This window comes from Tauraco erythrolophus, chromosome 14, assembly GCF_009769465.1.
Source record: "Tauraco erythrolophus isolate bTauEry1 chromosome 14, bTauEry1.pri, whole genome shotgun sequence".
NCBI classification, from domain to species: domain Eukaryota; kingdom Metazoa; phylum Chordata; class Aves; order Musophagiformes; family Musophagidae; genus Tauraco; species Tauraco erythrolophus.
This window is the reverse complement of record NC_141478.1, coordinates 78,036-88,833: the sequence shown is the minus strand read 5'-3', so window position 1 is coordinate 88,833 and position 10,798 is coordinate 78,036. Positions and strand designations below refer to the sequence as shown.

The 10,798-nt window shown below is 46.1% G+C and overlaps 1 protein-coding gene across 1 annotated transcript in view; it reads left to right on the top strand.

The window, feature by feature from the left end:
* Window positions 1-627: 627 nt before the first annotated feature.
* The window catches only part of LOC104369730 (ras GTPase-activating-like protein IQGAP1), an 82,463-nt gene continuing 72,292 nt past the window's right edge, over window positions 628-10,798 (top strand). The window contains 2 exon segments of the mRNA XM_086619962.1: window positions 628-692; window positions 2,423-2,522. Of these exon segments, the coding sequence (XP_086476088.1) occupies window positions 641-692; window positions 2,423-2,522 (152 nt within the window). The 5' untranslated portion in view covers window positions 628-640.

The following is a 10,798-nucleotide window of genomic DNA, read 5'->3' as shown; positions in this document are numbered from 1 at the left end:
TGGGGCACAAGGGCACAAGTGTGTCCAGCAAGGCCAGGTTTTGCTGCTGAGGAGGGCTGCTGCAGCAAGGAAGCCTGGCCCAAAGGGGGTGGAAGGGGCTGGACTGGCAAGGCTGAGCTGGTGCTGCTGCGCTCTATGCGTGGGGACTGGCATGGTGGGGCTGTGACAAGGAGGCTGTAAGGGTTGAGGGTAGATGTAGGGTCAGGACTGGGATGACCTGGGATGTGTCCCATGTAGCAGGTCTTGCAGAGCTCAGGGCAGAGCGTAACTGGGTGTTACGAATGGGGCTGACAGGAGAGCTCAGGGCTACGGGGGGGCCGGGGCCCTGTAATAGGGACCCTACGGAGGGGCAGGGCAGGGCCCGGGACGGGACTCGGGGACCCGTGCGGTGCAGGGCAGGCAGGCCGGTGCCCGTCGGGGCTGAGGGCTGTGGGACGAGGCCGGGCTCTGAGTCCGGCTGGCGTCGCAGGGCGAGCTGTCGCCCCGCTTCGGCAGCGAACGAAGGTGGCGGAGGCGGCCGGGGCGGGGAGAGGGAGCGAGCGCGGAGCGGCGCTCCTCCCCCGCCACACCCGGTGCGGGAGGAAGAGGAACGGCCGCGCTCGCGCTCAGCTCCTGGCCGGCCTCGGCCCGACGCAGCGCCATGGCGGCGGAGGAGGCGGACGGGCTCGCTATGTCCCGGCCTCACTACGGCTGTGAGTATCTCGAGGGCGCGGGGTCCGGGAATCCGCGCAGCCGCCAAGCAACGACCTGCGCGGCGACGCCCTGCCCGGCCCCACGCTGTCCGTCCCTTCCAGGGGCCGGTGCTGGGAGCAGAGGCCGGGGCCGCGGGAGGAGCCGCCGGGCGTTGGCTCTGGGACGAGCCCGCGAGCGCGGTGGGCCCCGTCGGCTCTCCGCGCGGGCCCCGGGGCGCGGCCCGCCGTGCCTCCCGCGGGGGGGGGCCGTGGGGCGCGGGAGTTCGCCCAAGGTCGGCGTCTCTCCGCGGGCGTTAGAGTGCTGGAAGAAGGCGGTGGATGGGCAGCGCAGGGTGTCCTCCGGCTCTCCCGCCGTCGCCTCCCGCGGGCGGGCTCCGTGCCTCGCCCAAGATGTCCGCCGCGGGCTGGGGAGGGAGCGCGGGGCGGGGGCGTCCTGGTGGGAGGGGGCGCGGCAGGAGAGGGGCGCGGGGCCTTGGGGCGGCGGTCGCTGCCGTCTTCCTTACCGCGTACTTCGGCAGCGACAGCTGGCTTAGCGGGCGGAACGCGCGTTCCGATCGGGCACCTCCTGGTCATACGCTGGCTGTGGAGAGGGAGGCTTTAGTTCAAGGTGTCCGAGATGCGTTCTCGCTTGTGCTACGATACCACGTCAGAAACGAGCGAAGGCGGGGAAAAGCGCGGTGCTGCGGTTGGGAGATGTCGTAAGCGACAGTCGCGCAAACCGTGCGGTGCCGCCCGAGGCCCGCGGCGCAGGGCCGGGGCGGGCAGCACGGGCGGCAGCAGGTGGAGTGCTTTCAAAGTTCGGGTGTTGGGAGGAGAGGGAATTTTTCTGTACTGGTAGGCTGTGGTTTGGGACAGTTTTCGGCTCTTTCAACTTTGGGTGGGGTTGGAGTAATCAGAAAGATGCTTCTGTGGTACTGCGAACTGGTTTCTAAGAGACCCTTGGCGGTTTGAACCACGATCTTGTTTGATCCCAAGTGCTGTAGTTGATACCTCGTCACTTGCATGTATTTGTTGAAGGCATTTTAGGTGTAAACTAGTAACCTTTGATTAGTAATGGTGCGAGACATTTCCTCTTTATCAAGTTGGTCCATAAAACCTAAAAAGTTGTGGGTTTTTTGTTTTTATTTTACATGAAAGCATGGATGAGGTATTTAGCCATAAGAGTGGAGTGGAAAGATTTATGGTTGAGGCTTTAAACATGCAGAATCTGGAAGATTTAGGCATATACCTCTATGTCCTCAGCTTCATCTGAAGATGACACACAGGTTGTGGATCTGAATGATTCCTTTGCACACGAGGATTGTGAGTAGCATTTCCATCTTTTTTCAGAGATGGATTACACAAATACAGAAGGGATTAGATTATGTGAATATATAGTGTTCTTCCTTAATCTTTGACTACTAAAATCCAAGGCTAGATGGAGGGACAAGCTAGAAGAAAATAAGAAAATGAAAGACTTTCTTAGAAGATGAAGAAAGTTGGATCACAGTCAAATTGAGAAATCAGAAAGAGGGAAGATGGCAAGTTTATGTGACAAGGAAGAAAGGGTAAGGAAACAGTGTCTCCTCTGTTGCTTGTAAAGAACAGATATATTTGGTCCCTCATTTTTTTCTGAATCAAATAAAACCTGTGATGAGTTTCTGTAGGAAGGGTTGGCTCTGATTTTTGGTGTGCCTGTTCAGTTACATTCAATCTTCAACCACCTGAGAATGTGTTTTGACTATTTGCAGCTGTCTTGGATAATGAGAGACTAACAGCAGAGGAAATGGATGAAAGACGACGCCAGAATGTAGCCTATGAATATCTTTGTCATCTGGAGGAAGCAAAGAGGTAAGAATAAGTGGTTTTGAAATTGCTGGTGCTTTAAAAGAAGTTGTGATGCTTGGTAAGAGGAATAATTTGGATGCAGTTTACTTTTTGTCTGTGTTTCTTAGTGGCTATATAGATTATTTTAAAAAACAAACAAACAAAAACCCCAAAACAATGGACATCCAATGTGCTTATCTAACATGTTCTTAAAGACTTTTTGCGACAAGGACTGTATAGCTCTAGTGCTCCAGTATTCTTAGCACTGGATGGGTTCTTCCTGTTATCTAACTTGTATATGTGTTGGTGCAGTATTACCTCGCTACTTATCAATTGATGTGAAGAAGAGGTTATTCTCTTCCTCTTAACTGCAGCCTTTTACAAATTTAACTTGTAACAATGTATTTCCCTGGCACTTATCTTCTTTTAGACCCAACTCTGAAAGTTCTTTTTCAAGAACCCAACTCTTGCGTATTTGTCTGTAGGTCCTATTTAATAGATGCGTAGTGCTTTTCCCTGATTGTTCTGACTTCACTCCACTCAGTACATGTCTTTCTGGACGTGCCCTGCCAAAACGAGAAGAGTTTTCCAACAGGGCCATTAACATGCGTACTTATAAGAGCACAAGGATTATTTTGTGTACCCTGATAGATATGCCAGTATTGTATATTATGGCATGGTATCTGTTTTCATAATGGTATGATGTAGTAGAGTTTTGCCACCCTTTACTTTGAAGGTGTGCTGCTGAAATTTGTTCCTCATCCTGCATTTATACAGTCTGTTGTGTTTTACCAAGTGTGTTGCCTTTCATTTGATCCTGCCAAATTTGATTTTTTCCTGATCTTTATTTAATATGTTGAAATAATTTTTATCTTATTCCCGTCCTTCAGCATGTGTGTAGCTTTTGTGTCTCTGTGTTTGTTAAGCATGTAAGCATGCTGTATTTCTTCATTCAGACCATTAATGAAAGTATGATGAGAACACAGTAGATACTATATATCTGCTATAAAAGGAAAAAGAACTAATATTAAAAATGAATGCATGAAGTCTTACTGTTGGTATTTTTAAAATATTTTTGCAAATATTCAATCCTATATGCTGTAAGTGGAGAATAGGAATGAAACAGATCAGTTTGTTTGTTGCTTCCCTTCATAACAGTGGGGTCTCTTAATGCCCTTGTATGAACTGATTTTTTTTACTTGAATTTAAAATGTTTTTTGAAGCTGAGATTGAGACCAAGGACAGGTTTTCAAAAACAAGATTAAAGAAAAAGAGGTGAAGTAATGTTTGTACTGGTGACTCCTCCTGCCCCCAACACTTTTGTAAGTAAGGCTAGTGTTTCAGTTTGCATTTTGTAATTAGTTAGGAAATGGATCGTGAGCTTAGACTTTCCTTGTTCCCACAAATATCTAGGCAAACTAGCCAATGCACATGCCACAGAAAATAACTTCTAGAGCAGTAGAAAAGTATGGAGCATGCATAAAAACATGTTCCAAATAGTCAGCAGCATGTTTTGTCATGACTCGCTGAATACTTCAGTCTGCCTTTGTCCTTTAAAAGATGAAATGGATTAAGAGCCAGAAAACTTTCTCTTCTGCTGGCTGGGTGATGAATTTTGGGTAAATCTGTGTAAGTCTTCCCCAGCAAGACAGGCATGTTCTGCTGTGGTGATTTTATTGGGGAAGAAATGCTGAGTTTGTACAAGTTCAGTGCTAGCAGAGCATAAATGAGGCTTCATTCCAGGATTTTAATAGTTTATGCTGCTTTACCAGGAATGCGTAGTATATTTTTGAAGGGACAGGGAGCACTCAGTTTAAGCTATAGTCTTTTAGGTGCTTCATAACAATTGTCACTACTATAAATTCACAGAGGCTGCTTAGTTACTAGCAGATAATAATTTTCTGTCCATACAGATTTGGGTGAGGTTTGAAATAGTGAGAAAGATCTGACTGTATGTCAAAATAACTCCTTCCCTTTGAATCCAAAAGGATTAAGTGCTGAGTGACAGAGAGATGGGTTGCACTGTAGTCACTGTCCGTGCTTGAAGGAGCTCCAGATCTATCACTTGTGGACTTTTTCTGTCTTTGGCTTCAGAGTAAATGCTTTCTGAGGTGCTTGTTCTCTCTTCGATTCCATGTCCAGATTTGAAAAAAAAAGTTCAGGCAAAAATAGCCTGAACAAAACCTAGCACAGCAACAGCTTTAATATTTTCATCAAGCTCTTGCTTAACCATGGGGACTTACTCTTTAGATAAATCATTTTTGACTCTCAAGTTTCTTGGCCAAGTTATCTCTGCTTCTGAGTATTGCCTTGGTACTGATGAGGCTGAGCAGCTGGGCATTTGATTCTGCTGCACCTTGTCGGAAATTAGATGTTTTCACTGTTTTGTCTCAGGATGAGCCTTCAGATGTTTCAAATAATGCCTAATGGTTGCCAGTATGCTTTGTGAAGAATGAAGCAACAGCCATGTTGCTCAAAATGCAAGTAGTGGTGTTACAGCCTTCTTTGTATCTACCTAGGCCTTCAGAGCACTTGTTAAGTGGAAGGTCTGCTTGGAGAGCTTCAAATACTGCTTTTCCAGCCCTCAACTAATGTTTGCTTAGTGGCCTACAGGCTGTTCATGCATATGTGAGTGGGAATTCCTGGCTTCTGTAGCTGAAGCCATACCCCTTTGCATAAGAGTTAAAGATTAAATGACTGAAAGGAGGGGATAGACTCCTTAGTTTAATCATTAAGATACAGAAGTGAGAGCAGAAAGACTTGAGTTCATGGTCTACTCCCAATAATTTTTTTTTCCTCAGTGAGCTGTCTTTTGGTAAATTGTCCTTTGAATTTTTGTTGTTAGTACTATTACAATCTAAGAGAAGGCTGTTGGCTGCATTGTTGCAAAGGATTTTATTTAACAAAACAAATACACCAGAAGTGTTAGAGTGGGCAGTGATATTGGAAGAAACAAATGCACCCAGTCTATTAATATATGGCTCCGTGGCCGGTGTCACTGCCACAGTTTCGAGGTTTTTTGATAATGGGATGACCTACATGGCACCAGTCTTGCTTGCAGCAGATGGGATTCACCTTTCGCAAAGGGGAATGAGAGTCTTTGCTTATCAGCTAGTGGGGCTCACTGACAGGGCTTTAAACTAGACTTGAAGGGGAAGGGAGATAATACCAGGCTTGAGCAAGACAAGCTGAGAGCACCTGAAGAGCAGCAGAAAGGAATTCCAGCCAGTAAGTCAGCTCCATTGGAGCCCGCCTTAAATGCCTCTATGCAAACGCATGTAGCGTGGGGAATAAACACGAGGAGTTAGAAATGGATGCAGGCCTGCAGGGCTATGATCTTACTGGCATCACGGAGATGTGGTGGGATGATTCCTACAACTGGAGCATTGGAATGGAAGGATATAGGCTCTTTAGGAAGGACAGGCAGGGGAGACAAAGAGGTGTTGCCCTCTATGTCAAAGACCTGGTGGAGTGCATGCAGCTCAGTTTGAGGATTGATGAGGAGCTCACCGAGAGCCTATGAGGGCAGGATAGGGTGCCTGCCACTAAGCAGGATTAAAGAGAGGGCAGAGACAGGTGACACTGTAGTGGGGGTCTGCTACAGGCCACCTGGCCAGGAAGACCAAGCAGGTGAGGCCGTCTATAGACAGATAGGAGCAGCCTCGTGTTCATGAGCCCTGGTCCTTGTGGGGGACTTGAGCCACCCTGACCAGCCCTGCTGAGAAGGACTTGGGGGTGTTGGTTGATGAGAAGCTCAACATGAGCCGGCAACGTGCGCTGGCAGTCCAGAAAGCCAACTGTATCCTGGGCTGCATCCACAGCAGCGTGGGCAGCAGGTCAAGGGAGGGGATTTTGCCCCTCTGCTCTGCTCTCGTGAGACCCTCCCTGCAGTGCTGTGTTCAGCTCTGGGGTCCCCAGCATCAGAAGGACATGGAGCTGTTGGAGTGGGTCCAGAGGAGACCACGGAGATGATGAGAAGGCTGGAGCACCTCTGCTATGGAGACAGACTGAGAGAGTTGGGGGTTTTTCTGCCTGGAGAAGGGAAGGCTCCGGGCAGACCTTCGAGCAGACTTCCAGTACCTAAAGGGGCTACAGGAAAGCTGAACTTTTTGCAAGGGTGTGTAGTGACAGGACATAGGGTTATGACTTTAATCTGAAAGAGGGGAGATTTCGATCTAAGGAAGAAATTTTTCCCTCTGAGGGTGCTGAGGCACTGGCACAGGTTGCCCAGAGAAGCTGTGGCTGCCCCATCCCTGGCAGTGTTCAAGGCCAGGTTGGATGAGGCTTTGAGCAACGTGGTGTAGTGGAAGGTGCCCCTGCCCATGGCAGGGGAGTTGGAACTGGATGATCTTGAAGATTCCTTCCAACCCAAAATGTTCTGTGGTTCTATGATTCTATGGTCTGAGATCTTCTGTATTTGACTTCTCTGCCAGTAGTGTAACTGAGACATAACGTGTGAATTAGATACTGTCACATTTTGCTTGTGCTGTTGATTACAGTGCCTCAGAGCTATGGGTACGGATAGGAGGGTTTATAATCTTTCTTCATCATGAGAAGTTTTTGGATTAGAAGTTATATCTATAAGGAGAAGCGGAAGACCTAATAGCAGAGGAAGGTATCTGGTGTGCCCTGTGTCGCACTCTCGGAAGCTGAAAAGGTGAACGTTGTAAAGTTGATGGCAGCTGAGGCAGAGTGGGAGGCAGCTAAGGAAGAATTCTTAGTAGCCCCCCACCTCCCCCTCGTAATAGTATTATCATATTACATTATAATATTGCATTCAGACACTGTAGTTTATATTTAGTTTTTCTAGAACGTAAAGGCACCTAAAATGATGTGAATAACATCATGCTGATTTGCATTGCGTCAGCATTGTCAGAGCCTTGCTATCTCTGTAACTAAGCAATAAATATGGAATCTAGAAGCAGAGTGATTTTATTTTTTTTTGTAAATGTTAAAATAAGGTGGTAAGATGAAAATTGGCTAGCAACTAATTTTGTACTGAAATGAAAAATTCAGAAAGGTCTGGATTTCTGAACTGTCTGATGTAACAGCACCTGTGTGGTAGCTTTGAGTATTTCATGAAGTTGTTTGGAGAACCTGTCTGCTAAGGAGCATGCATCAGGGGCATTATCGGAGGAATATCAGTAACTTGTACTTAATGGTATTCCATATTTTTTTTCTTGTGCTGTCACTGTTGTTCTATTGTTATTTAGCAGTTTTTTACTTCAGCTACTAATGTGCAACAGTCTTGTGAAACAGGCATTATTCTTGCTAGTTGGAGAAAGGGAGACAATGTGTGCAGCTAAGTTGCTCAAGATCATGAAAGACATTGAAATGAGAATTGGAGCTAAAATGAAGATTATGAATAGAGGGATTCCTGTACTAGGCTTGGACCAGATACTTCGTTCTTTAATAAAAATGACTTTATGAATAACTGTTGTTTAATACTTCAAGTTTGGTGTTTTGTGTTTGGTGGGTTTTTTTGTGTGTGGGTGTGTGGTTTTTTTTTTTTGGTGTGTTTTTTCTTTTCTCTCTCCAAATCACAGTAGTTTTATACAGAAAAGCTGTGACAGTGCAGATAAAACTGGAAATAGTACTCTGTTCTGTTGTGATGTGACAGCTTGTGCTCACAGAGGTGTTAAGGGTGTACTTACCTGGAACAGAACCAACTCGAGAGAACTTTTTATGGTCCTTATCTAGAAGACGGGCTGGTGCACTATGATAGTCTTTGTCTGTGTTGTGTGATAGCCTTTTTTCCTACGTAGGTTACTTGTTGGGGTATTGTGGCATTTCCATGATGAAATTAGCACTTATCAATTTGGCAAAGGCTTTTTCAAGCTTTGTTTTTCACTGTGGAATATTTTATGTTCTCCAAGTTGGAAGTTAGAATGTTGTTGGCTCTCTTGTTTCCTTATCTGGCTAGCTGAGTGATGGTACCATGCTTTTCCCCTGGGATAGTAAGAAATATTTTCTTTTTTGGTTATGCCCTAGCACGGTGTAAACATTTTAGTGCCCAGATTATGTGGCTTCTAATAACTGTATAACTTCCATTGTGCTTGAGCAGTGTGTTTCTTCTTGTATGCATCAGGATGGAATCTGACCATGTGCTCTTTTTTCTCCTTTTTGAGGTTTCTTGTAGAATGTGTTCCATCTTGAGCAAGAAGAGAATGCTGCTTGCTCTTTATTGCTGATTCAGTGTTTTCCCTATTGAAGTGTATTGTCTATGATTTTGTAGCAATGCCCTTCTTTCTGACAGACTGGAATTTGGCTTAGTGTAAACTGATGGTACCATTGAGAGAAATTGGTATTTTTGTGCCTGTGTGGTAGAGTCTGAAGGATCTTTCCCATTGATTCCTTTTGTGTAGGAAAAGTATTCCCTCTCCCTCATGCATGCTCTCTCTTTAAAGTGGGCAGCAATTTTTTTGACTGGGATGACTTGTCTGTGTTTTTAAGCAAAAAAAGTAAACCTAAATTGTTTGCCAGGTGACCCAGTTAAATTTTGTTTCCTAGAAGAAATCTAATATTTAAAGAAAAAAATCTGGTCTTCATCTTTTTGGGTTTCCCATTTTCAGTTTGAAAGTGTTAAGATGTATATCATTGTCTCTCAGAATTTGGTGCAGTCATCTAAGATCTGCTTAAAAGGTTTCTTTATCTTCAGAGATGTAGGATGCCCAGAAGAACGAAGAGGTAGAATTACAGAGGACACCACTTTCTGGACAGATTAGAGTTAGTGCTGGATCAGAAGCTCTGTAAAGCTTATTGGTAACTTGGTAAAGCTGGTTCATTGGTGCCTGTAAAGGTGTAGATATCAGTTGTTGAAGGAGCTCTTGTTTGGGGATAAAGTATTTAAAATAATATGCTACAGCTTAAATCTGCTTGTGAAGCAAATGTGATAGTTGCTTTTTTACACAGAATTAGGCTCAAGAGGCTTCTTCACTGCAAATCAGAGATTTTTCAAAGAAGTGATAAATTGCATCGGTGCCATTCTTTTAGTAACTTGAACTTGGAAAAATGCAACTTTAAGTAACAGAAAAAGAGAAGATAACGCAGTGGATCTTAAACTGTTCACAAACTACATATGAAACGTATGTTGTAGTTACGTGTGAAAGCTATTTTGCCTTATGCATGTCAGCCTGTATCTATATTTAGAATGGTTAGGGTTGGAAGGGACCTTCAATATTATCCAGTTCCAACCCCCCTGCCATGGGCAGGGACACCTTCCGCTACACCACGTTGCCCAAAACCTCATCCAGCCTGGCCTTGGACACTTCCAGGGATGGGGCAGCCACAACTTCTCTGGGCAACCTGTGCCAGTGCCTCACCACTCTCTGAGTGAAAAATTTCTTCCTTGTATCTAATCTAAATCTCCCCTCTTTCAGTGTAAAGCCATTGTCCCTTGTCCTGTCACTACACACCCTTGTAAAAAGTCCCTCTCCAGCTTTCCTGTAGACCCCCTTTAAGTACTGGAAGGCTGTGATCAGGTCACCCCGGAGCCTTCTCTTCTCCAGGCTGAACAGCCCCAACTCTGTCAGCCTGTCTCCATAGCAGAGGTGCTCCAGCCTTTGGATCATCTTTGTGGCCTCCTCTGGACATGCTCCAACAGCTCCATGTCCTTCTTGTGTTGGGGACTCCAGAGCTGAACACAGTATTCCAGATGGGGTCTCACGAGAGCAGAGTAGAGGGGCAGAATCATCTCCCTTGATCTGCTGCCCATGCTTCTTTTGATGCAGCCCAGGATACGGTTGGCTTTCTGGGCTGCCAGTGCACGTTGCCGGCTCATGTTGAGCTTCTCATCCACCAGCACTCCCAAGTCCTTTTCCTTCGTGCTGCTCTCAATCCATTTTCCGCCCAGCCTGTACTTGTGCTTGGCATTGCCCTGACCCACATGCAGGACCTTGCACTTGGCCTTGCTGAACTTCATGAGGTTCTTACAGGCCCACCTCTCCAGCCTGTCAAGGTCCCTCTGGATGGCATCCCTTCCCTCCAGCATGTCCACAACACCACACAGCTTGGTGTCGTCAGCAAACTTGTTGAGGGTGCACTCGATCCCACTGTCCATGTCATCGACAAAGATGTTAAACAGCACTGGCCTCAGTACCGACCCCTGAGGAACACCACTCATCACTGGCCTTCACTTGGACATTGAACCATTGACCGCAACTCTTTGAGTGTGACCATCCAGCCAATTCCTTATCCACCGAGTGGTCCATCCATCAAAACCATGTCTTTCCGGTTTAGACACAAGGATGTCGTGTGGGACAGTATCAAATGCTTTGGATAAAATCTGATTTAATCCATCA